General features: G+C 39.4%; 2 protein-coding genes across 6 annotated transcripts in view; one reads left to right on the top strand and one right to left on the bottom strand.

The window, feature by feature from the left end:
- The window catches only part of pld1a (phospholipase D1a), a 32612-nt gene extending 17023 nt beyond the window's left edge, over window positions 1-15589 (bottom strand). Inside the window, exons 1-4 of one of the 2 annotated variants that reach the window (XM_039603430.1) lie at window positions 15522-15589; window positions 2948-3163; window positions 713-882; window positions 382-524 (exon numbers count right to left, since the gene is read on the bottom strand). In XM_039603430.1, coding sequence (XP_039459364.1) covers window positions 382-524; window positions 713-882; window positions 2948-3131 — 497 coding nt within the window. In that variant the 5' untranslated portion in view covers window positions 3132-3163; window positions 15522-15589. Of the gene's footprint in view, window positions 1-381; window positions 525-712; window positions 883-2947; window positions 3164-14304; window positions 14469-15521 lie in introns of those variants that run through there. The other variant, XM_031736978.2, reaches the window with a different exon arrangement.
- Window positions 15590-17491: 1902 nt separating this feature from the next.
- ghsra (growth hormone secretagogue receptor a) lies at window positions 17492-21947 on the top strand. Of its 4 annotated transcripts, none has more exons than XM_039602948.1 (3): window positions 17492-17507; window positions 17804-19375; window positions 19607-21947. In XM_039602948.1, the coding sequence occupies exons 2-3, from the start codon at window positions 18460-18462 to the stop codon at window positions 19918-19920; spliced, it is 1230 nt and encodes a 409-aa protein (XP_039458882.1). In that variant the 5' UTR covers window positions 17492-17507; window positions 17804-18459; the 3' UTR covers window positions 19921-21947. The 4 variants fall into 4 exon arrangements, with proteins under 4 accessions (XP_039458882.1, XP_039458881.1, XP_039458883.1 ...); XM_039602947.1 differs by having other exon boundaries at window positions 17496-17594; XM_039602949.1 differs by lacking the exon at window positions 17492-17507 and having other exon boundaries at window positions 17531-19168; window positions 19265-19375.
- The last annotated feature ends 2029 nt before the right edge of the window (window positions 21948-23976 follow it).

Here is a 23976-nt window from a genome sequence, read left to right as displayed (position 1 = left end):
TCCAAAAAATAATCTATAGACTGCACCAAAAACGTGAATGTGAAAAGTTCATAAATTTCAGTGGCACTAAAGGACAGTATGTCAATACTTAGCATTCAAGCTAAAAAACCAACTCCCTGCCGGCAATAAATTTGTTGTTTTTACATCTGTGCTTATGTGAAGAAAAGTGCTGATTATATCATCTACATAAAGTAAATACAATACTCTCTTGATACTAGGATACTAGTATGATGGTTGCGTCTATGCATTTGAGTAAGTGTACTTTTGTCACATCATAGACATATATCTCCCATTTAAGGACAAAAAGCTTAAGGTACAAAAAGCGTTTATGTCCATGTGAGACTGCAAATTTATGTTTTACTGTATAGAGTGCGTGCCAACCTGCGTGATGGCAGTGGTATCCTCATAAAGGTTTTGTACGTCCTCAGCTCTCTGTGCAGCTCCATGAAATGCTTCTCCTTCCTCTTAACCATCCAGGTAAATTCCCCATGTTTCAGTTCAATCTTAAACACTGCTGGCAGAGACTACAGAAACATGCACATGCTTAACACCTGTAATCATGGCAATGTCATCAATAACATTAAAAATGTTCAACATTTAATAAAAAGAAAAACAAGCAATACAATGGAAAATGGAAAAATCTGCGGCATAAGTAAACAGCAAGCGCAAGAATCAGGGCCATATAGTTTATAGAGAGGTGTGTGTGCAGTACCTTGTTGACACTCCTTTGGTGTGACGCATTGAAGCGGTCCTGTGCAGTGGTGAACCTCTCCACCTCTAGGATTCGGGCAATAATGGGTACAGTGGGGAGGTACACTTTTGCATTGGCTTCCTTAAAGCCCACTGTGGCATACACTGCTGAAAATGGGATACGACAGTCCCCTGGGACAGAGACGAGGCGGGTGTTTAGTGTGATCTTTCTGCTTGTACATGTAGGAGTTGCTCAGGCTGTAGGAGCGAGTAGGATGTATCAGTGAAAACTCAGCCTTTGTTCAAGACCGTTGTAGTTCGCGAGTTTGCAGTGTTAGGGCAAATGTTACCGTATATTTTCTGGTAAAGTTTGCAAGACTTCAGCAGTGGAACCATCCACCCTCATGTGCTGGCACCGTTAGATAGTGGTTTGGAACCTCTATGTAGTAAGTTGCTTTTTTGACTAATTGAATTATGTTAATACAGTGTGATCCCACTTTGAATTAGTTTGACGGTCATTAAATTAGTAGCGGTCTTGAGAATAACTTTAACAGGATCGTTATAGACTTTTTTTTTGCTCATGTATATTTAAGCTCATATTCTGACAAGTGAAGACTAATAACATTTAATAGTGAAGTAACTGACTTGACCACTTGCTTTTGAACTCTGCGGCTTTGCTAGGTCTTCCTCCTCTTCTGCTCACTTTAAGGGTTATCACAGCTTCTTCTGTCATACCAGTCAGCTCCATATCCTCCTTCACTAAAATCATGATCGTTCACTTCAGCAGCTCCATATTCAACATCCATCATCCATTATATCCGCTATCCTTCTACTCCACATCTCAACCCTGCCTCTCTGACTTTCTTCCTTCATGTCACTGTTACACCTGTCTCCTTCTCGTTCACACACACGTTTTGCTTTGTTTCTACTGACTTTCATTCATCTTCTCTGCAGAGCATATTTCCACCTCTCCAGGCTCTCTTCCACCTGCTGGCTACAGATCACATTATTGTCTGCAAACATCACAGTCCACAGAGATTCCTTCCTGCCTTTCAACCTTTTCATCACCCCAGCAAAGAATCATAATCATAATAGTTTATTAAGGAAATTATGTATAATGTAGGAAGAAAGGGCTCAGAACTGTCTCCTCGTGTAACCCCACCTCCACCATGAATCCATCTATCACTCATACCGCACACCTGACCTCGCTGTCCCCATACAGATCCTGCATCACCCTCAAATACTTCTCTTCCTCTCCCGACTCCTACAGTACCTGCTATTTGCCACAGTTCTTCTCCTGGCACCCTATCATATATTTTCTCTAGATCCACAAATACACAGAGCAACTCCTTTGACCCTTCTCTGTACCTCTCCATCAACTCTCCATATAAAGTAAATATTGCATATGTAGTGGTCTCTTTGCATGAACCCATAATCCTTGACTGGCATCTCTATTCTTCACCTAGCTTCATCAGCTTTATCCCTCTGTAGTTGCCACAGCTCTGCATAGCGCCCTTGTTTTTGAAAATCTGTACCAGTACACTTCTTCTCCGTTCTTCGGGCATCCTCTCACTCTGTGGTAAACAATCTGGCTAAAAAGTCCACTGCCCTCTCTCATATACCTTTCCATACCTCCATACCTCTTCTCAACACACTCTTCACTCATTAGTATCCTTAATCATCCTAACCTGCTGCACATCCTTTCCAGCTCAATCTCTTTGACACAGCCAATCGATACAAACATTTCTCCTTCCTTGTTTTTCTTAGTACTTCAAATACAAGTAATATCAACCAGCCTTTGCCACCTCTCTCTCTCTGTGTTGTACTGCCAGTACCTGTGTCTACATTCTTTATCTCCCTGACCCACTTTTTCTGAGCATACTTTTAACTTTTTCCTGTACTTCCTCATTCCACCACCAAGTCTCCTGGTCTTCTGAGGATACAACAAACACCTTCTTTTGAGTTTCCCTCACCACTTTAGCTGCCACTTCATTCGCTTCCTCAACTTGATTTCCAGAGTCATTATACAGACTACCATTCTATGCTGCCTAACTACATTCTCATCTAACACCACCTACCCCACATTTGCTGAGTGTCCATCAGACTGAGCCCACAATTAGTAGGATATGTCAATATTTTCTTCTTGCTGTTGAGATTTCTTTACAAGACATTATACTGTAAATTTTGAGAGCAACAGGTACATAATAAGTAATTACAATAAGTAAACATATATATTTTCTCATTTCCATAAACTTACCTATGTTGTTTCCATCATAATCCACATCTTCTCCCTCTCCTATGTCCAGCTCTCGGGTATCCAGGCTTTCCACCAGATCTGCCATCTTGATACCGTCGTGTGTGTCTTGAGCCGCTGTGCTGTCAGAATCTACAAAGTTCACCAGGTTGAGGTCACTGGTAGCAGTCTGAGCCTTACTCCTCATGCTTAGCAGTCAGACCCTGGAGCAGGGCACACCTAGAAGAGAGATCAGATGTATGACCATTTCCTGAGTGTATATGTACTCCCACAGAGCAGGACAGTCTTGTGACATTTAATCTTCCAGTGACCTTACTGTGACTTTCCTTTTTATCATGTGAATCAGATAAGAGCTGCCAGGAATACAAACTCTTTAACAAATATGCCCCAAAACAGACGCATATAATGTAAACGTGTATTTCAGCTTGTGCTGAAAATCAAAAGAAAGGTAAATGAATGTATTATTTTTTACCAACAGCTAAGCTTTAGAAGAAGCGTAAATCATGTCCAAGTGAACACCAATGTATCTTAGTGTCTTAGCAGCTTTTGAGCACTGCAGGTAGACATTTACTGTTCACCTCTCTCCTGACCTCCTCTAACTAAAATGATGATAAAAGAAATAAGCAAATTTGGATTCACTCTGTCAGACCTGTGTCCACTCATTTTCATTCCAGTTCTTGTGTTATTTGGCATACCCCAGCCTCTTCTAACCCTTTCCAATGAGCTTTCAGTGAACAACTGAGGGGTCAGAGGTTCTTATTTCTTAAAGACATGATTTTCACATACTCTTAATCTGCTAGAGAGTTTTTTTTAATGTCTGTCACTTCATTTGTCCTCCACCTGTCCAGTTTCCTAGATTTTTTAAGAACACATAACACATGCAGTGTTATATGACCTGCATGGCTAATATCTCTTTGGGAATCACATTATTGCTGCAAAAATACTCTTTTATTCCAGTCTAATTATGATATCCTTTGCATTTTTCATAGATTCAACTAAAAAATGGGACCGAATCATGTCTTTTTGTGGCATACTGCTAGTAAGAAGGTGCCAAAAGATACAGTTAAAAATATATCAATATAAAGAAATATAAAGAAATGAGAGGTAGACGTCTGCACAATACCATATCTATACTTTTACTGTATGTGCATTCCTACTCACAGCACTATTAAGTCACCTCTAATGACCTTTTTGGAAGAATCAACATCTGTAATGTTTTTCCATCTGTTTATTATGTCCCAGCAGACAACCTGCTGGTCACTTCTCCTGGAGATCATAAAACAAACAAACTAATGGTTTTTATATTTTAATGAAACACATGTACAACAAATTACCTCATTTTTCAGTAATACAGTAATAAGATTGTGTATTTTGAATGTTGTTTTTTTTTTCAGGAAGGGGTATAGCACTTAAACTACTATTGTTTTTTTCTTTAAGGAAATCACTTGTAAAGTTCTGCCTGAATTAGTTCAATGGGACCAATAAGTTAATGTAAAAAGAAAAAACACCCTTCCACTCCCTAAAACACTCCTTTAGAAAAATTGATGCCAAATAAAACGTGTCGTCATGTTGTGGTTTGTGACTTCAGAGACATCGTGAGTAGAAATCAACTATGAATCAGACACAATCATCAAATGAAAAAAAATCAGCTGATGCCCTTCATTCTATCAAATTCAGAAAATATGCTCATATTTTTAAATTACTGGTCACTTTGTTGTATATGATACACTTGCACACTACTAAGCGCAGAAAAAAAAACATTTAATTCACTGAGTGGACTACAAACAAATATTTTCTATTAAAATGTTCCTTGAATAAAGCGAAACAAAATACACTGAATTATCAAAAGTAGGCAAACCGGATTTTTATGTAAAAAATTGTGGAAATTGATGTTTTTTGTGTTAAATCTACAAAAGCTCAAAATCTGCTGAAGTCAAAGGCAGTGCAGTTCAAAAACAGCTAGGTTTTGGTAGACTATAAAAATATAGCATAGAATAGAATTAAAGACTAATAATTAGTTTAGACTAATAATTATGTAGTGTGCTCAGGTCTCTCTTTTACTCTCAACTTTACCTCAATACAGAGAGTTCTGACACAGTTTTGTATACCAAACAATTATTGAGACACCAAAACCTGCTAAACTCGTCACAAACATTATTTCTCACGTTTGCTACACTTTGCTTCACTGTAAATCCAATATTTGTTTTTAAAGTTTAAAATATCTTCTTTTATATGTCTAGATAGAAACAAAACTATTTGGTTGTTTTTAAAAATGATGTTCACTAGAACGTGATACATTTTGCTCAAGAGCTTTATAAGAAGGCCTGTTAGTTTCAGACAACAGATGCTCCTGCCATAAAAAAGACAAGAAAATGTGTTAAATTTTTTTGATTTCTGATTAAGGGCAGGTAAAAAGTCACCTATAATCTGAAAAACATCCAGACAGAAAACCTGATTTGGTTTTACAGAAACATAAAGGTTCGAGAGACAGCAATTAAACAACAACGACTGAAAAATAATCAAAATAAATGTTCAAACAGAAGAAAATAGGGCAGAATCTGTTTTGCCTATGGCTTTTCATGATTCAGCAGTGTTGGTAACAACACTCAAAACACACACGCCCAGAGAAACAGAATAACGTCAACTGGTTCTTCAGAGCATGTGAGAAAAAAATGAAACCACTTCCTGCATTTCATTAAAAAAAAGAAAAGAAGGAAACTATGTATGCGTCTTTTTAATTTCCCACAATTAACTGCAGTTTAGCATTAGGCTGACACCTGTGTGGTCAAGTTTGAAAGAGGAAATGATCTTCTGACTTTCTTCTGACCAGCATCAAATTCTTCCAGAGCAAAAACTACTTAAAATGACACAAGCACGTACACTAAGAGATAAAGAGTTGACAGTAAACATTCCCACTACTGAGAACAAGATCCAACATGCTCGAAGAGTCAAAAGAGTCACCAACTGCCTCAAGTGACTGCTGTCTGCTTGGTTTCTGTTGTCCTTGTGAAACTATTTATTCTCTCCATTTATTAAAAAAAGTGAATGAATGGGTTTTGATTAGTTTCCTATTTAAAATAATGCTTAGAATACACTAACCATTGGGTCCAGATGTTTTTTTAAATACTTCTTTTACATTTGGTCTTGATTTGGTTCAGTTCGGTTACTATTATAGCTACTTAAATTTTCATTGTCTGTCACAGCAGACGTGACGATGTGACAGACAATGTGGAGTGGTGATAGAGTGTGGACCCAAATGCAGACACAGACAGTGATGGACTTAAAGTGAGCCTTTATTACAGCCAAGCAAAATACAAACAAACAAAAGCAAAGGAGAGAATGACTAAGCTAGTAAAAAACCTAAAACCAAGTATAAAGAAACTAAAGACCTGAGAACGTGGGGCTTGGAGACATAGAACATGGAGAACTGCAGTGAGTGACACGCAGACGATCCAGCAACAAACAGAGGAAGACAAAGGGCTTAAATACACAGAGAGATAATGAGGGAATGAGACACAGGAGGAGAGCACAGCTGGGAGTAATCCCACATGAGACCGGGAGAAGGCAAAACTGAAAACACTAACATAGGACGCAAGACTGTCAAAGTCAAACAGGAAACAAGAGACATTCACAAAGACACAGACTTGACACTGAGGCCTGGAGACAAGACTGACTGGGGAGACACAGGATGCACAAACATAGAGACCAGGGTGACTGGACATTAAACGTGGAACACGGGAAGGCTTAGTAACAGAAACCTAAACACTAGAAACTAAGGATATAACACACACAGAGAACAATAAGAAGAACCAAACCCATGAATAACACTAAATCAAAGAATATAAATTAATCAAAAAACACAGCACTGGATCACAGACCCAGTATCTTGACACACATAGCCCCAATATTCATTTGAACACACATTACTACGCAAAGCATGTTAACTGAGTCAGCACTGGCTATAAAAAGCTCACTTTGCATGGCTTCATTCTGCACAAAGCAACAGTGTGGAATGAGAAATAGCCCGCTGACATGAATGGTTTTACATCTACAAAGCATCGACTATAGATTAGTGTATAGTGTAGACTGTGCCCACTGTTTCACCATTACCGTAAACACAATAAAATTCCTTGTTAAAAAGTAATTGCTCCCCGTGTTAAATCATGAATTAACCACATTTTTTGGAAAGCTGGGTTCAGTTTCACTAACCACATCCAGCTATAGTTACTATCAGTCCTGTTGAATTAAGAAATCACTTATATAGAACTTGTCTGACCAAATGTAGTATGCTAAAAGATCAACACATCATACCAAAATCTAAAGAAACTCAAGAACATACGAGAGAACATATGAGAAAGTCACTGATATCTACCAGACTGCAGGCTTACAAAGCCATTTTAAAGGCTTTGGTACTCCGGCGAACCACAGTTAAAGTCATTAACCACAAATGGACAAAACTATGAAAAATAATGAACCTTCCCAGGAAAGGCTGGCCAACCAAGAGTGCATCAATGACTCATCCTGTAGGTCACAACTTGCCATAATTGATGGAACCACGAACTCTGCTCTCTATCAGAAAATCCTGAAGGAGAATGTCCAGCCATCGGTTCGTGCCCCGAAGCTATAGCATACTTGGGTTATACTGCAGAATAATAGTCCTAAATACACCAGGAAGGAAAAAGAAAATAAAGGTTTTGCAGTGGCCTAGTCAAAAACCAGACTTGAATCTGATTAAACAGCACATTCACAATCATAAACCAGCTGGGATAAATTACAGCAATTCTGTAAAGAAGAGTGGCCAAAATTCCTCAACTGTGAGGTGGAGGACTCACTGCCAGTCACAAAACTTCATGACTGTACTTCTTGCTACCAGGAATGGCACAACCAGCTATTCAATGTGAGAGACAAACTACATTTACTGGGTTATCTTTGTTTAACATTGAAATTTGTTTCATCACAAAACTTTAAGTGTGGGAAATGTACAAAAAAATGAATCAGGAAGGGGCAAATACCTTTTTACAGCACTGTATATCTGTTAGACAGTAGTATTTTTTTTAAATTAAATATTTTATGCCACCTATAGCTGTACATGTGAACTGAAATCCAGGAAGAAAATTGGCATGCTTGGATTGTTTAAACTGCACATGATTTTTTTCTACTATATAGTACAGCCATGACATTAAGCAAGGCCCTGTTTGCAGAAATTTTGTGTGAAGTGTGTGCTCCAGAGGAAGAATTTATGACAGTCTGGTTATTTCCTGCTCTGAGAATATCCATGACCTCCCAAAAACCTTGACCCACAGAGAGGTTAACGAGAATGTCAAAAAGTGTATGTGTAGACTGAGATGTAAAAAGCACAGTCTGTGTTATCTGTGTCTACAATATGCAACCTGAGAGTTATCTCTCTACTCCATTGTAATAAAAAATTGCCTACTTCCTGCTTCCTGTCCTGTTGTCATGGTGATAGCTTGAGCAGCTAGAGCTGCTTATATATAAATATCAACAGAAGCGCACCCGCCTCTCCCTTCGTGTGCTAGCATCCCTCTTAAATGTCAATTAGTGGGAGTGTGTCAGAGAGTCAGAAAAAAAAGAGGAATTACAAGTAAAGTGGCTGCTCATCAATCTTTTCAATGAGACACATGGGAAATTTAATCTCTCACCATGTGACACAAAGTCATTAAATACATATCGCTTTACTTGCCATGCAGGAATCGGCTGTCTTGCATTCTAAAAAGGGCTAAATCCATTACTGGGGATGTGAAATTTAAAGTAATTTTTAACTAAAGATTTTGTGATATACGTGTATATCCCAGATAGCAAAACTGGTATGGCCCAGATCTGGCCCACACAATGTGCTTACACATGGCCCACATACTGCAAAGAATGACGGCCCTTTGGTGGTTCAGATCAGGTTTGCCACAGGTGGCCCACACATGGGCCAGCACAAGGCCAGTTGCAGACACACTGGTGGTCCTGTGCTGACCCAGAACAGTTTCTGCTCTGGACCCAGATGCCAGCCTAATGTGAACCTTAATCACGGCCATGTAATAACTGTATTACATGCTAAACCGTGCCTTATTTAGCATAGATTAAAAATGTCCCAACAAAGGCAATGCAGCAAATTTATTTTGAATTGAATAATTTATATAATTTATAATTAACAATATATCAAATAATACTGCTGCTGGAACATAATAGTTCAAAAGTAACATGACAAAACTCTGTTCAGACAGTGAATGGATTGATTATTATATACCACTTCTCTACTCTCCTGGAGTACTGAAAGCCACCTTCACCCAATTACTTACTCTAAACTGAGCGCTTCCTAACTACATTCATACTCTGATGGATGCATCGGAAAGCAACTTGGGTTAGTATCTTCCTCAAAGATACTTGACATGCAGACTGGAGGAGCCAGGGATCGAACCACTAACCTTCCGATCAGTAGGTGACCTGCTCTACCTCCTGAGATACAGCCACCCAGTGCTAAACATGAGTAAATCCTCACTAGGTTCTGGATAAAGTGTACACTTACAAACCTGTCAAACCTGCATTTGAAACGTTGGCTACCATAGCAGTATAGTTTGCAACATGGCATTTGGGTCTTCTAACTAAAATAGGAACATAAATAATGGCATCATTGCGAGACCTGACCCACATCTGGTTGACATACACCCTGCCATGACACCAGTCAGTCAGAAGTGCCAACTTGATGCCAGATCCAGCCCAGACTTGTTTTCAATGAGCCTGGGCCACAAAAACCAAACCACAATCGGGCCAGATGTGGCACGCCATCACATAAACAGTGCCATCATTCCCAGGCCTGGCCCATATCTGGATGACATACCACTTACCATGCCAGAAGTCAGCCAGCAGTGCTGGCTTGACATCAGATCTGGGCCAGACCCGTCTGCTATGTGGGATTGTCAGCTGCAGCTTGCTTGGTCTGTAATACTATGTTCGTCAGATAAAGTTCTCCAATGAAGAATTTGTCTCACCTTCTGGAAAAGGACTGCAGAGCATCTGAACCAACATACAGCAAAATTCTTCCCAGTTGTGTGAAATAAATAATTGGACATTTTTGGGGGGAAAATACACTTGTTATTAGAGACGTGATGCCACACTCGAGTCAGTCGTAATGATCCACAGAGGTGTTACATGCATGACAGTTTGCCTTTTTATAAGTGCCTCTATCCAACACTACCAACGCCGCCACGTCTAATGACCAATTTCAAGCTGAGACTTGGAGAGGTTACTACTCTAGCTAAAAGGCAGCCAAGATGACGCATGGTTCTGACAAACCAAGCTAAATGGCCAGCGGCAGCAGATTCATGTTCAATAAATACCATAATAGTTACATTAATAATTTATTAACATTAATAAATCGATAAGCTACAAACTGAAAGGGCATTATGAGAAAGTGGTACTAATAGTTAACTATTTAATCCGTTATCAATACTGCACTATTGATTCATTCACAGAGCAACAATGGCTCATTTTTCTCTACTGCGTGCACACGTTGCATTTACAATCCCTAATTTGGTCCCATAAAGTTTGCTCAAATATACGAATCGATGACTTACTTCTCTCTGTGGTTTTATAACAAGCAAAATTGAGATATTTATGAGCGTTTTTGCACCAGAGCCTCTAGCAGCCCTGTTCCTGTAACAGTGCAACGACCCACGAGAGACACATGGGAAGGAAGACACGGTCACAGCGGATGTGTATCTGCACCCAGAAAAAAAATATATATCTGCATCCCAGTTCAGTTCCGTGGCTGCTAGTGTCCCAAATCAAGTTCAGCCAAGAAGTTGTGTATATTTTGCAGCTAAAAGTTTGGCTCACTCCTAATATTTTGCAGAAAGACAAATCAACATAGATACTTACTTGCCTTTTACATATAACTACAAATAATGACACAAGATACTTTGGAGCAAATCGTGTTGAGTGCCCTTTTCAGATTACAATGATGGAAAGGTGATGTTCAAAAACTGTTTTGAGGTCTATACAGTGCATAAGTTCTTATAAAAGAAACAGAAAGCAGCGAGACCTTGTTTTCTAAGGTGGCTCACATCTGGAAACATGATTCTAATTTACACAGCAACTTGCTGTTTTGGGTGGGAACTTGCACTGCAGTGGTTACTTCTGGGAAATTGGTTGTCTTCCCGGCATGAAGCTTAAACCAAATCCTAAACATTTTGAACAGAGCCGTCTGTTCAAATATACTAAAAGGAAAATATTCTGCTGCTTCAGGGCATCCTGGTGGCAAAAGGGACTTAAGTGTGCAACACAAACACTTTTTTTAAACCATCAAAGGAGATTTCATGCACCAGTTCTAAAATCTCATGCTTTCACTTCTCCACTGTATCTCAAAGTCATCACCTTTTAAGTTGTCTAACAGCTTTGAAGAAGCAAAAAGATGCTTTAATAATAGATCATTAAACAACAGCGACCGGTACTTGCATTAGTGACTCTTAACTGCACTTTTGTTTACATTATAGGTCAAGCAAAGACAATATAAAACCATTACACTGTCTTTTCAGGGCAGCCACATTCAAGGTTCATACCAGAAACTGCTAAAGACATCAAAAGACAAAAATACAGTGTACCACTTCTCTCTGACACATTCACTAATTACGCTCAGTGCAATCAACACATTCATCTAATGTCTACCAAATTAAAAAAAGATTAATATCATCATGATATCATTTTTGCACATTTTTGTTGTACTCATGAAGATTTCTGAGCAACATGAAATTAAAAATGAATAAAAGTTGCTATTCAAGCTTTTGTTTAGACGCATTTACCATTTATGGTCTGTGCCATTGCATTGTGGTAGAAAACAGATTATTGTTTTGTAGATTACAATAAATAAATAAAATTAATCAGTATAAAAACATCAGTGTATTATCTAGCTTCAAACAGATTGGAGATTGTGGGAAATCACCTACTCAGGCAGACTAAGATATGACATATGACACACGCTGATTATATGTTTTTGACACAATAACCAACTCTATGACTACGATCATCACTGCTTATTTACAGATTTACTGTAAAAACTTTTCTTAATCACCTCTAAAACAGACTCTGATGTCTTCATATATGCGTTGATAAACAAATTCATTTTCAGAGCTGCTTCTTGAATCCAAAAGCACTACTTAAAAACACATTTCTACCAGTTGACCTCAGCATATTTGTCCACCTTAAATTGGCATCCAGTACTCCTACTTTTCTCCCTCTATAATAAATCTGCTTGCAATACATGTTTTAAAGTGTCAAATCATTGAAAGGAACACTGGAGGCGGACTGAACATGTCAACCTCAGCAGAGGTGCTGTCACTGATTATCCATTAAGTGTGAGGAAAAATAGGTAGTTTGTGAAATGTACCATCTATCCTGGATTCCTGTGCGATAGCCAGTCTGACATTTACGAAGTGCTGTGGCAAACACAGTGAATGACTGAAACCTTTTTAAACATACAATACATGTAAACGGCATCTTTGCATTAGAGACTACAAGTCACGCTCGCTGATACACGCCATGGTACGTATATAGCAGCGCAACAAAGGTAGCATAAATGTAGCCTGGCATTTATAGACTGAGCAGTGCCAAGCTCCTCGTGGCGCAGATGGTACAAAGATAGAGAAAAGAAGGGAGGGAGGGAAGCAATGAGAGAGGTCTGTGACACCTCTTTTTCTCTGCCCACACTAAAGCTGCCTATTATCTAATCCTTCACACCATGGATAGGGGGATTGGGATGGTCAGAGCGGCAGAGAAAGCAAGACATACAGTAGATGCCAGAAAAAGAGAGCGAGCAATCGTCATCATTGCCAGAGTGTCGTTCAGCTGATGGTAACACAAGGCGTCATTGTACTGAGGGAGTGAGAGAACTGCTCCCTCTCTCCGTTTCAGCCAAGCCTGATTCGGCTCAACCAGTGTGGCCAAGACCGAGCCTGGAAACTACTTAAGTTTAACTTGCGCCAGACCACTGAAGTGAGTCATGATTACAGTGGTAGGAAAAAAGTATAGAGGATCTCTGAGTTCTTGAATTGAAGGGTTGGTGCATGCAAAATATAATTTAGTGTCTGAAAAAGAAAGCACTATGTTCAAAAACAGACACAATATGAATGCAAACATCTGAGGTGCAGATATGCTGTACTGTATGATGTAGTATGAGTGTCAAATGGCCCAGTGAACGCGGGGAAATGTACACCGTGGAGAACAGCAGCGACAGGTTGGTCTCCTGGTTCATTTCAAATACACTGAAATAGCTCGTCTACAGATATGCTGCTGAAAAGTCAATGAAAAACTGTGTTCCGTATAAGAATTTGGAAAAGAATATACTCTATAATGCCTTAATTATACATATAGATATATTTTAAATCATAGTTGGAAAGCCCAAAAGAATATTTGTGGGCTTTTTGATGGTGGCACATTGTCTGGCAGGACACAAGCCAGCCAGAAGTTCACATCTGGATTTAATTTATAGTACTAAATCTGAGAGCCTTGCTAACAACACTGATCCCCTCTGTCCCTTCTAAGCAGCAAACTGCAATGATGCAAAACTTATTATGCTACTTTTTTACTTTAAAAGAATGGTGGGTGGTTATAGCAAAGATCATAGCCAAGAAATCTTCAGCTCAGTATTTTTCTTACACAAATACTTAATAACAAATAAGAAAACACATAGACTTAGGTCGATAAACTTAAACGCATGCATTTAAAGCCTCAGGCACGAATAACAGTAATAAAGTTTACTGTTTAATTATGCTGGCATCACAACAAAAAGTATTGAGGTCATGCCTGTGCAAAAGACTATTGAATGCCAGAGGTCAGTATCCAGTGCATCTGTTGCAAAGACAACAGAAGAACTGCAGAGGGGAGGGGGCTGGTTTTCTATGGGCGAACAGCAGGAAAAAAAAAACATGCACACACGCACACCTGTGAAGTCTTATGCAACAGGTAAAACATTATTTGTCACAGCATTACAGTGGTACAAAGTAAACAACAAAAAGATCAGGAAATTCATCTTCACACCTCACTATAGCACCCACTCTTTACATTTTACACTTGACTTGTGACTAAAGCTTAATACAGCATGTATAATTTTGTGACAAGGAACAGAAACAGTCAAATGCACATTAACCACGTATTTGCTCTGCTGCAGCTCAGAAAGAACTAATCCAACTTATTCAGCAGTACTCCAGTATAATCCACTGTACATTTCTTGTCCATGATTCCAGTGATAACCCAAAACCAAAGAGTGTCACAGGCACATATCTCCCAAAGCCCCTGGACGCAAATAGAACAGAGCAGACACAGAAACAAACACAGAGTCAGAGGGACACATTACCAACCTGCTCTTTCTGTGGACGTGCAGTCCACATGTTGCTTAGTCTGATCCACCTGGCTTTACTCAATGTTGGGCAAAACTAAAGCAACTAAGACGCCTAAGCAGACAAAGAATTGCACAGCAGCAGCGGCGGTGGCAGCAGACAGCTCCTTCTAGTCTGCACTTCTGTAAGTGTGGCTGGGAAAAAACTAACAGTGAACTCTCTCCAACTCCTCAGGAAGGGATGGGTCACACAAACTCTAGGCCAATCACAAAAAGAGACTCTTCCCATAGCCTTTTCTCATTGGATAAAAGATAGTGCTGGACTTGTGCTGAAGTAGGAGGAGTACACTTGGGAAATTCTTTGACACTGACTCTGCCTATTATCTCATCACTTCTCACTTTTACTCATTCTCGGTTATTTGTTTATTTTTCTTGCTTTCCATTATTTATAGCTCATCTGTCTGTGTATCATTGCATATGTCACTTGGGTCTTATACTAAATATTTAAAAATAAGAAGAAGAAAAAAAAACAAAAATAGTTAAGCATTTGATTTGGCTGTGTCTTCACTTAAACTTGGTGTATAAATACAAATTATACTCCGTATATTTTGCCTTCACACTAAAAGGAAAGCGATCTCTTCTTCCATCCAGTGGAATAATTGATGTACTGCACCCCTGTGCAGGCCAAGCACAGCCCTAGAGTGTATATTATGGGTTTGATAGGGACTTCAACCTTAAATCGACCACACCCTGGAAACACTTTCTCAGTTAACATCGCAGATAAAAATGTAACCACAAACCTTTACCACATTTACCACGTGCACTTGACACATGAAGGATGATAAATGTGTTTCATTTTCAAATAAAAATAGATGAGAACTGTCTTTTTCTAAATAAATAACACACATTTCAACATTACTAAAAAGAAACGTATCTGAGAAATTAAATCGATCCCGACACTAAAATAGAAACATGACATAACAGGTAATATAACCAGTCTTGCTGTTAACTCGTGTTGTCTTAGAAACAATTCAATTTTGTGCATGTAAATAGTGAGTCAGTCTGTTATTTGGCATTACTTCAGTTGTTATGGGCACACCAAACCACGACGTTTGACTGTGCAGTACAAATGTCTAAAGTCGTGCTTTAGACCATTGTACAAATACACACTTGCATGTGTAAACACACGCATCCAATGGTCTGTACACACCTCTACATCAAATGATGACAGATACATACCGGAGACCTTCAAAGCACGGCTGTCCCGAAAGCTAACGACAACAAGATCAGTCTTTCTCAAGTCATTTCTAACTAACCGGCTTCGTCTCCTCGCCTAAACACACACACATCATAATTCAGTGGTCATAAACGGTGTCGGCTGGTAAGCACTGAGCAAAGGGCAGAGAGATAACAGCAATTGAAACATGAGAATCTCATCCGTGCAGGAAGAACAGAACTATGCTGCCAGTCAAAGGTGTGATTTTTGCTATTTTATTTTTGTTTTCGCTTAAGACAACGGGAAAATAATCTGATATATCTTAATTATGTGTCATTAAAAATGGTGATAAGCTTCTCATTCTTATCGAGGCAATCCTAACCTACCCTAATAGAGTAATTATGTAATTAGTTTATACCAACCAGTTCAACGGGGCCGGGGCCATTCTATAAAAACTACCCTGTGGTGATTGGTCTGCCTTCCATCCACCTTTGTGGGTGTTTGCACACATACATTCACTCACTGCATTTCTTATACTGCTGACTTACACACTCCATTGTTAGTTAGTAGAGCAGAGATGCCTGAACGTGCCCAGAAATTATCACATGGTGAAGGGGAAGTTATGTTGTTGGGCTTTTTGTGACAAGCCCCACAAGTTTGAAGGTCATTTTGGTTCCTTACACAAATGTAAATTGGGAACTTAAAGTCCATTCATAGTGTATATTATACTTCCACTGATCTACAACCCCAAGTTGTAAATTAGTTCTGTAAATAAAGACAGAATGCAATGGTTTGCAAATTACTTGTTTCCTATTTAACTGAATATAGTAAACTGAGAAATATTATTTATTTATCTATCCATCTATTTTCTTAACCATTTAAGCAGTAGCAATTAAGTATAAGCTTTAAATTATTATGCAAAGTAGGTTTGTAGGTGAGATTGTTGTAAAGTAACACATGTTTATTCAAATTCATGTCTTCTTAGATTCTGAACTTTTCATTGAAGAAATAGGTGTTATTTCGTTGTGGGAAATGGTATAATGTACATTGTTGTCCAAACTAGAGAATGTTTATACAGCACTGAACACATCAGGGGGTATATTTTTCATGGAAATCTGAAAATGCACAAGATCGTGGGGATATTATTTATTCTGTTAGTGTTACCTGCGTTTTTGTTTTTTGTATTTTAATTTAAGGCAGAATGGCTAATTATCGTGCCAGTTCTTAGGGCAACATATGATATATTGTGAAAGTTAAATAGGTAATTGGCAACCCTAACCACATTACACTGTGTCACAATTTTAATCTGTCTGAATAAATATTCTTCCTATAGTGAGCAAATGGCACGTTTTAAGTGTCTTTTTTTGCTTTGCGCAAAGGGGTAATTGAATTATAAACCATATTTCTAGGGCGTATGACAATTTGAGACCTCAGCAGCTGCTGCTTCCAGGCCCTTGTTTGATGAGCTAAGAGGTGGAAAATGGGCGGAGCAAGCCTTTATGGATACTTGAAAATTGGATCACACGACAACTCTGGATCATGGGTGGGAAATGGAATTTATTATGTTAGTTTCAGTTAGGTTTTTGTGCGTTCTAACCCCTTTTGTGTCTTTGTGGGCTGATCAGCCACTATTGAAGTTTCCCTTTTGTGTCATTTAGGTAGGTCAGTATTTGTTGCCAGCTTTTGAGTAGAGTTCTGTATCTTTGACCTCTTTTATGGGCCCAATATTTAGATTTTTTTTTTTTTTTGTATAATTTAACCAAGTTTGTTTTTATGGACTTAAACCTGAGCCTGACTTTCCTTGTCTTCTCGGTCCATCACATCATAAAACAGAGAGAGTCGAATTATTCTCCAATTGCTAATGAGGAATACTCTTTCTCATTGGCTGGTAGTAAACACAAAAGGCATGATTGCTTAAAATGCTGAAACCGCTACAAATCACTGTAACAGTACCGGTAGGTGGTGTTGTAGCATCGCACTCAGAGCAGACCACCACAGACTTCACTTGGGTAAGATGTTTTGCGCACCGCGAATCATGATACACACACTGGATATGCACCATAACTACAGGAGCAGAACAGAAGTCTGGTGTTAAGGTGGATTTTTTCATCGGTCTTGACTGATATTTCTTCTTTGACCATTTGGACTCTTAGATTTATTATTCTATTGACAATGCATCGTTCTTTCGTGGTGTTTGTGAGTTTTATTAAACTGTCTCCCTTCCGTCAGACAGTGATTGTTTTCACGCTAGTTGTTATTTGTCCGTTTGTGTTTGGCTGAGTTTGAGCGCCACTGTCATTTGCAGGACAGATGTTTTCTGCTGCTGCTGCCGCATCATTATGACCCTGAGTCTGACTCACCATCACATGCTGCCAGATGCAACTCGTCAAGCGATCCAATATTTTGCTTTTTATTTTGTGCAAACGCGGGGACTTGCTGCTGCTGAGGACTCTTTGGGACTTCTTAGCGCATGAAGGACCTCAGGCTTCTGGTGGGTTTCACAAATATATTTTTTAAAAGATGGAGAAGATAAGATGCGCTTAAATATTAGATTTTTAAATACTAGATCTGTTTTTATTTTCTGTCATATCCGTTTTTATTGGATTACACATCCCCAAAAATTTCGGCTGGCGATTTATAGCTTGCGAATATCCGGATGTAATGCATTTTGTAACCATCACTCCTACTCTTCAGGTACTTTTGGAACACTTTAGTGTGGGTTATGAAGATGGAGTGGATAATTCGGATCGATCTGAGATGGCCTCATATTTCTGTTATAGTCTATTCAACACCGCCCATTTCGTGTTTGATCTTCAAAGTAAAGAAGTGTTAGGCTACACAGGATTGCTTGCACCACTAAGGATATTACTTGTGTTCACGCCTGATCTCCTCCGTTACACGTTTTTCTTAACTCCGGAAATCAAACAATGAATAACGCAGGTGAGTGCGGCATCGAGGGGCATGAGGAGTCCCAGATCCAGGGTGACATCAGCAGTCAGGGTCAGGTGCGGCCGGGAGAATAACCCAGAGGCAACAATGCCCTCCTGGCCCAGCCAACTGGAGTGCCTCCACCGTAACTGCACCTGGGAGGAGACCAACAATACCATAAGCAAAGCTGACCCTTCCCCGCCCCCTCTCAATTATTATTCAATTCCTCTCCTAACGGCCATCACCGTCGCCTGCACACTGCTGTTTCTGATAGGGGTGGCCGGGAATGTTATGACCATTTTGGTGGTCAGCAAGTACCGGGACATGCGCACGACCACCAATCTGTACCTGTGCAGCATGGCGGTATCCGATCTACTCATTTTCCTTTGCATGCCACTTGACCTCTACCGCATGTGGAGATACAGGCCCTGGCGCTTTGGAGACGCGCTCTGCAAACTCTTTCAGTTTGTGTCAGAATCAAGCACTTACTCCACCATCCTCAGCATCACCGCCCTGTCAGTAGAGCGCTACCTGGCGATCTGTTTCCCATTGCGCGCCAAGGCTCTGGTAACCAAAAGGCGCGTACGAGCCTTGATTTGTCTGTTATGGACAGTGTCCCTTTTGAGCGCAGGCCCTGTGTTTGTCATGGTGGGAGTAGAGCAGGACACGATGGGGCCACTAAACTTCAGTTCGTGGATGAATGAGACTAACTTATTCCTGGAGACTGAGGACACCCGAGAGTGTAAGATGACGCACTATGCTGTGCAATCAGGTCTAATGGGGGCCATGGTGTGGCTGAGCTCCGTTTTCTTCTTCATGCCCGTGTTCTGTCTGACAGTGCTCTACAGCCTGATAGGCCGTCGGCTGTGGCAAAGGCACCGAGAGACGAACATGAGCAACCGCGTGTCTCACAGGGATAAGAGCAACAGGCAGACCATAAAGATGCTGGGTAAGTTTCCAGAACGCGCAAATTATGCAAAAATTCTGAAGTTCTTAGATGATTAGAGTTTGAGTTGTCGACACATGAAAGACACCTTAGGCCTTTAAATTGTGTTCATATAAAGTGATATCAGTTCAAATTTCCGAATAAATATATATATACATTAGGTAGAAAAGGTTAATCAGCACCTCCTTTGACTAACCCCTGCCCCTTTTTATGTCTGTTTTCTTCTTCCAAAAGTGGTTGTTGTGCTGGCCTTTGTCCTGTGTTGGTTGCCTTTCCATGTGGGTCGCTACTTGCAGTTCCGCTCTCTGGATGCTCCTTCACCGTTGCTGTCGTTGTTATCCGAGTACTGTAGCTTGGTGTCAGTGGTTCTCTTTTACTTGAGTGCTGCCATCAATCCCATCCTCTATAACACCATGTCGTGGAAATACCGGGGTGCAGCGGCGCGCCTCTTCGGCCTGACCGACAGCCTGCCGCCACGGGGTCGCACAGCGAGCACTGTGAAGGGAGATGGCTCAAACGGCTGGACAGAGTCTACAATCAGCTTTTGAATGCATGGCCTAAATGGCTGGCGTAATGAATAAAGCTATTCACAATACTCACGTAAAGGCCATAATTTCTGTCAGAGCGATGCAAAATTGTGGTGAGCACTTGCCTTTATTTGACTGGAATCAAAAAGGATGATTAAAAAAGCAAGAGCCATAAACGCTCAACATGCATAAAACACCTTTCTTTTAAACACAATTTGCTCAGTTACTTGTCTTGTTCGGTTATTTCAGCAAGTGCCACACACTATTCATAGAAAACAATTAAAAAGCAAAACTGGTGAAGTGCAAAAGTCACTGGCCTGAAATACTTACAGGATATCAATCAAAAACAGACAGGCACGCCTGTGTGCTCACATATAAATGTCACGCACATCTACAAATGCCTTATACTGCATTTATATTCTGGATGACAAAGAAAGCACTGTAGAATTTGTGGCACTGCTCTGTACTCATTAAGATGGGGGCAGAGGTGCAGTGTGTATGTGCATGTGTGTGGAAGAGATTTTTGCATGTGCTTTGCAGGCCAAGTGTCATGCTTTTGGGTATGCTTTTAGTCACGTTATATGAAGATGTTGTGGGTTACTGTTATAAGTTGTCAGAATTCCCAGTGGCCACTTTTATATTCAAATCCATGTTGTGTTTGGGATCAATGGGGTGAGTCAACAGTCCCTGTGAATATTCTTGTGAATCTTTGTGCTGCACAGCCTTTGCTTATTTTTTTGTGATCGTGAGACAATTTATATTTCCAAAATATGTATCAGTCTCTGATCTTGTTGAATGTATTTCACTGTTAAATGATCAGCACTGTTTAATCTGTAGGATCATCAGAAATGTGTATTGGGGTGTGTGTGTGTGTGTGGGGGGGGGTCCTATAAGGAGGCATCGCAAAAGGTTCTTATAGGTCTTTTGACTCTGCAAGTTTAGGTCTGGTGCATACACAAAGAAAGCTGTCTGTTAATGTATAAATAAACATGTTAGCAGTCACTTTCTGGGCCATGTCAACTGTGCACCATTTTCCAGCAGTGTTATCCACATGTTTTCAGTCATCAGCTATAGTTACATATGTTGCACTGATTAAACATACAATGCTATCTTTTGCTGTGGCTGTAAACAAAAAACATCATTATAAATTTGTCTAATTTACCAATAGCAATCATGCTTTTTTGCAGCCATATTTATGGCGATGAAAACATTCATTTTCACTTGTCCTGCTTCTATAGAAGTAGCCTCCACTGTAAGCTACCCCATGGCTTCACAGTTATCTTTAGGAGACATGGTTTTCCACTGACAAACGAGAGAAGTGAGCTCTCACACGATGTAAATTGTATAATATATGTCTTCTTTTTCTCGTTTAAGAATTTACTAAAGCCTGGAAGATATAAAGTCTTCATGGGTGATTAAGCAACAGATTATGGCATGTAAAGTGATTTTAAATGTTCTCCAGTCTGACGAAGTGCTACAACAATGTATAAGAAAGTTTTAAAATAGATTTTCCTTTGAGCTTGCGTAAGATAACGCAACAGGTGGAAATGTAAAAGTGGTACATTTTGTAAAGTGATTTGTAAAGAGCCTTGTCGAAAAGATCTTTGCTATAATTTGTATATAGATGCTTTGTAATGCAGTACACTCAGGTGGTTTACGCAGTCCAAATCACCACAGCAGCTTCCTTGATTTAAAACATGGCCTCATGACTTTGAAGAATGTATCTGTTAAATGAATGTTTATGACCATATACTGATAACATGACATGCTTTTATCAATCCATACTTATTAACAGTCAAAATGTATTGTTTGTTTTTTTAAATCTATGTGACTATCTTCACTTAGTTAATGTGTATGTCTATGATAATGTCTTGTAAAAGAAACAAAAAGTTTCCTCCTCTTTTGTACACAGTATTTGTATTTTTTGTGTAACTGACAGTCAGAAAATGATCCTCAACAGATATGAGATGCAAACTGCAATCAGGGTTATTAAACCAACAAACACCAGTAAACACCTTCTCACTCACATTAAAAAAAATAACAAAAGATAACAAGGGTATGCAGTCATTTCTCCATGTGGCCCAGTAGTACCCCACTATATAATGTTGACCTCACAGGGGTTTAACAGTGGCCACAGGGACACTGCAATGTGCTCTTTCCCATCTCAGCTGACAGGATTTTCTTGGTGCCACCAGGCTCCATTCTATCACATTAGATAGCTTATAAGACAGCAGGTGCTGCCACTATGAAGCAGAGCTCAAAAGAGCACTCATTCATCACTAAATTCACCTCAGGTACTTGATCAAAACACTTACAGGGGAGTCAGAAAAACCCTTTGAGTGCAAAATGTTCAGCAGATTGACTTAGAAAATTAGAATGACTATGAAAGGTAATGAAGGATTCACATTTAATTAAAGCTCAAAGTTGAGTTGGTAACTCACAGGAAACACTAAAGTCCACATGAAATACCTCAGTGGAAATGGACAATAAAACACAAGGTGAAAGAGAAGAGGCTCAAACAGTGAGTCAGACATCATAAGAGGTTGTTTAAATGAAGGTTGTGAGTGAGGATAAATGAACATTACACAATTAGGATGAGAGTGGAATTAAATAAGTATTTTTAAAAATGCAGCACCTTTTTTATTATTTTGACACCAGTTCAGACAAGCTAATGTTTGCTGGTATACCAACACACTGGCTGTTTACAAGAACACTCACAGGGGTGGACCGAAAATGAAGTCATCTGCGAATGGGATAGTGCAGATGGTTCAGACCAGACAAACGCAGCTATATTTTTTCATCCGTCTCCTGATGATGACAAAAAAAATCCTCCAAGAAGCAGTCGTTCAAATAAGATTAGGCATCTGTGTCCACACTAGTGGCACCTAAAGTTATTGTCAATCTCCTTCATCCTGTTTGGGACAAGCACTCTGTGTCTGTGCTAAATTTAAAATTTCATTCGATAGTCAAGTGAAAACATTAAAGGCATCATTATAAACATCAGTCTGTACAAAAAGCAGCCTGCACTGTTTTTGTTAATACAAAACAAGTGCTTAAAAATTTAAGTCTAAATAGTTCAGTATAGACTTTTGAACATGAAATGAATATGAAATGTTGATTTTCCCCATGAGGAGTATTTACATAACCCTATCAGCGTATTAGCAGTCTGGACTGTTAATCATTAAGCTGTCAATTTTGACCCAAACATTTGAAAGCCACAAAGTGACACTTTTAGTTTTGTTTCTCGGGAATCTTTGGAAAAAGGTTCCTGCATCAAACATGTCAAAACTGGAACACCCAACAGTGAAATCCTACCACTTCCAGTCACTTGACTATATTAACCTAAAGAACGGTATTGTTAAACAAATGCTACCACAGTGCACTTAAAAAAAAAGGTTTTGTAGTTTGACTAGGAAAATTAATGTTTGCTTTTCTTTCATAAATGTAATCTATGGTCAGTTTGTACCTCTTAAGACAAAAAGACAAATGTTCCTCTGATGCCCTTGGATTGCCTCCGATTGAGGAATATTGAGCTTGCAGTGCTGCAGTTTCTGTCCGGCTGCCCTCAGGGCCAGCAGGGCATAAAGTCTGTCACAGCTTTCTGGTTAAACAGTATTAAGGCCACCAGAGAGTAAATCTCAACATGACGAAGCTTCACAGACTCACCTCAAATCCTTGAACCCTAAGTGACAAATTAAAGGCAAAAACTATTACATTAATGATTTGCGGTGACATTTCAAATGAATTATAGTGCTCTTAAGATGAGCTCTCCAGCTGAGTAATTCTAATTTAAACCCTAATATTATAAATATTGATTATCAGTCCTCTATGTTTACAACAGTACACAAAGGTGATGCAAATGAAATGACAATAATAACCCTCTTATTAAATCTGAAAGATAAAAATCAATACTGCCACAGAGAATGTCAGAAGTGTGTTTGTACTTGTTTCTCCACCATATATTGGTGTTTTCAGCTGGTTTGGGAAGTCCTATCCAAAACAAGCACAAACCAACAAACTGCAGAGCATCGTTGTGTTGAAGCATAATGTTCACATTCAATAAACGGTGCAATTAAA

Source organism: Oreochromis aureus, linkage group 19 (genome assembly GCF_013358895.1).
Source record: "Oreochromis aureus strain Israel breed Guangdong linkage group 19, ZZ_aureus, whole genome shotgun sequence".
In the NCBI taxonomy this organism is placed as follows: Eukaryota; Metazoa; Chordata; class Actinopteri; order Cichliformes; family Cichlidae; genus Oreochromis; species Oreochromis aureus.
The sequence above is the reverse complement of the archived record's forward strand: the minus strand, read 5'-3'. Positions and strand labels throughout refer to the sequence as shown.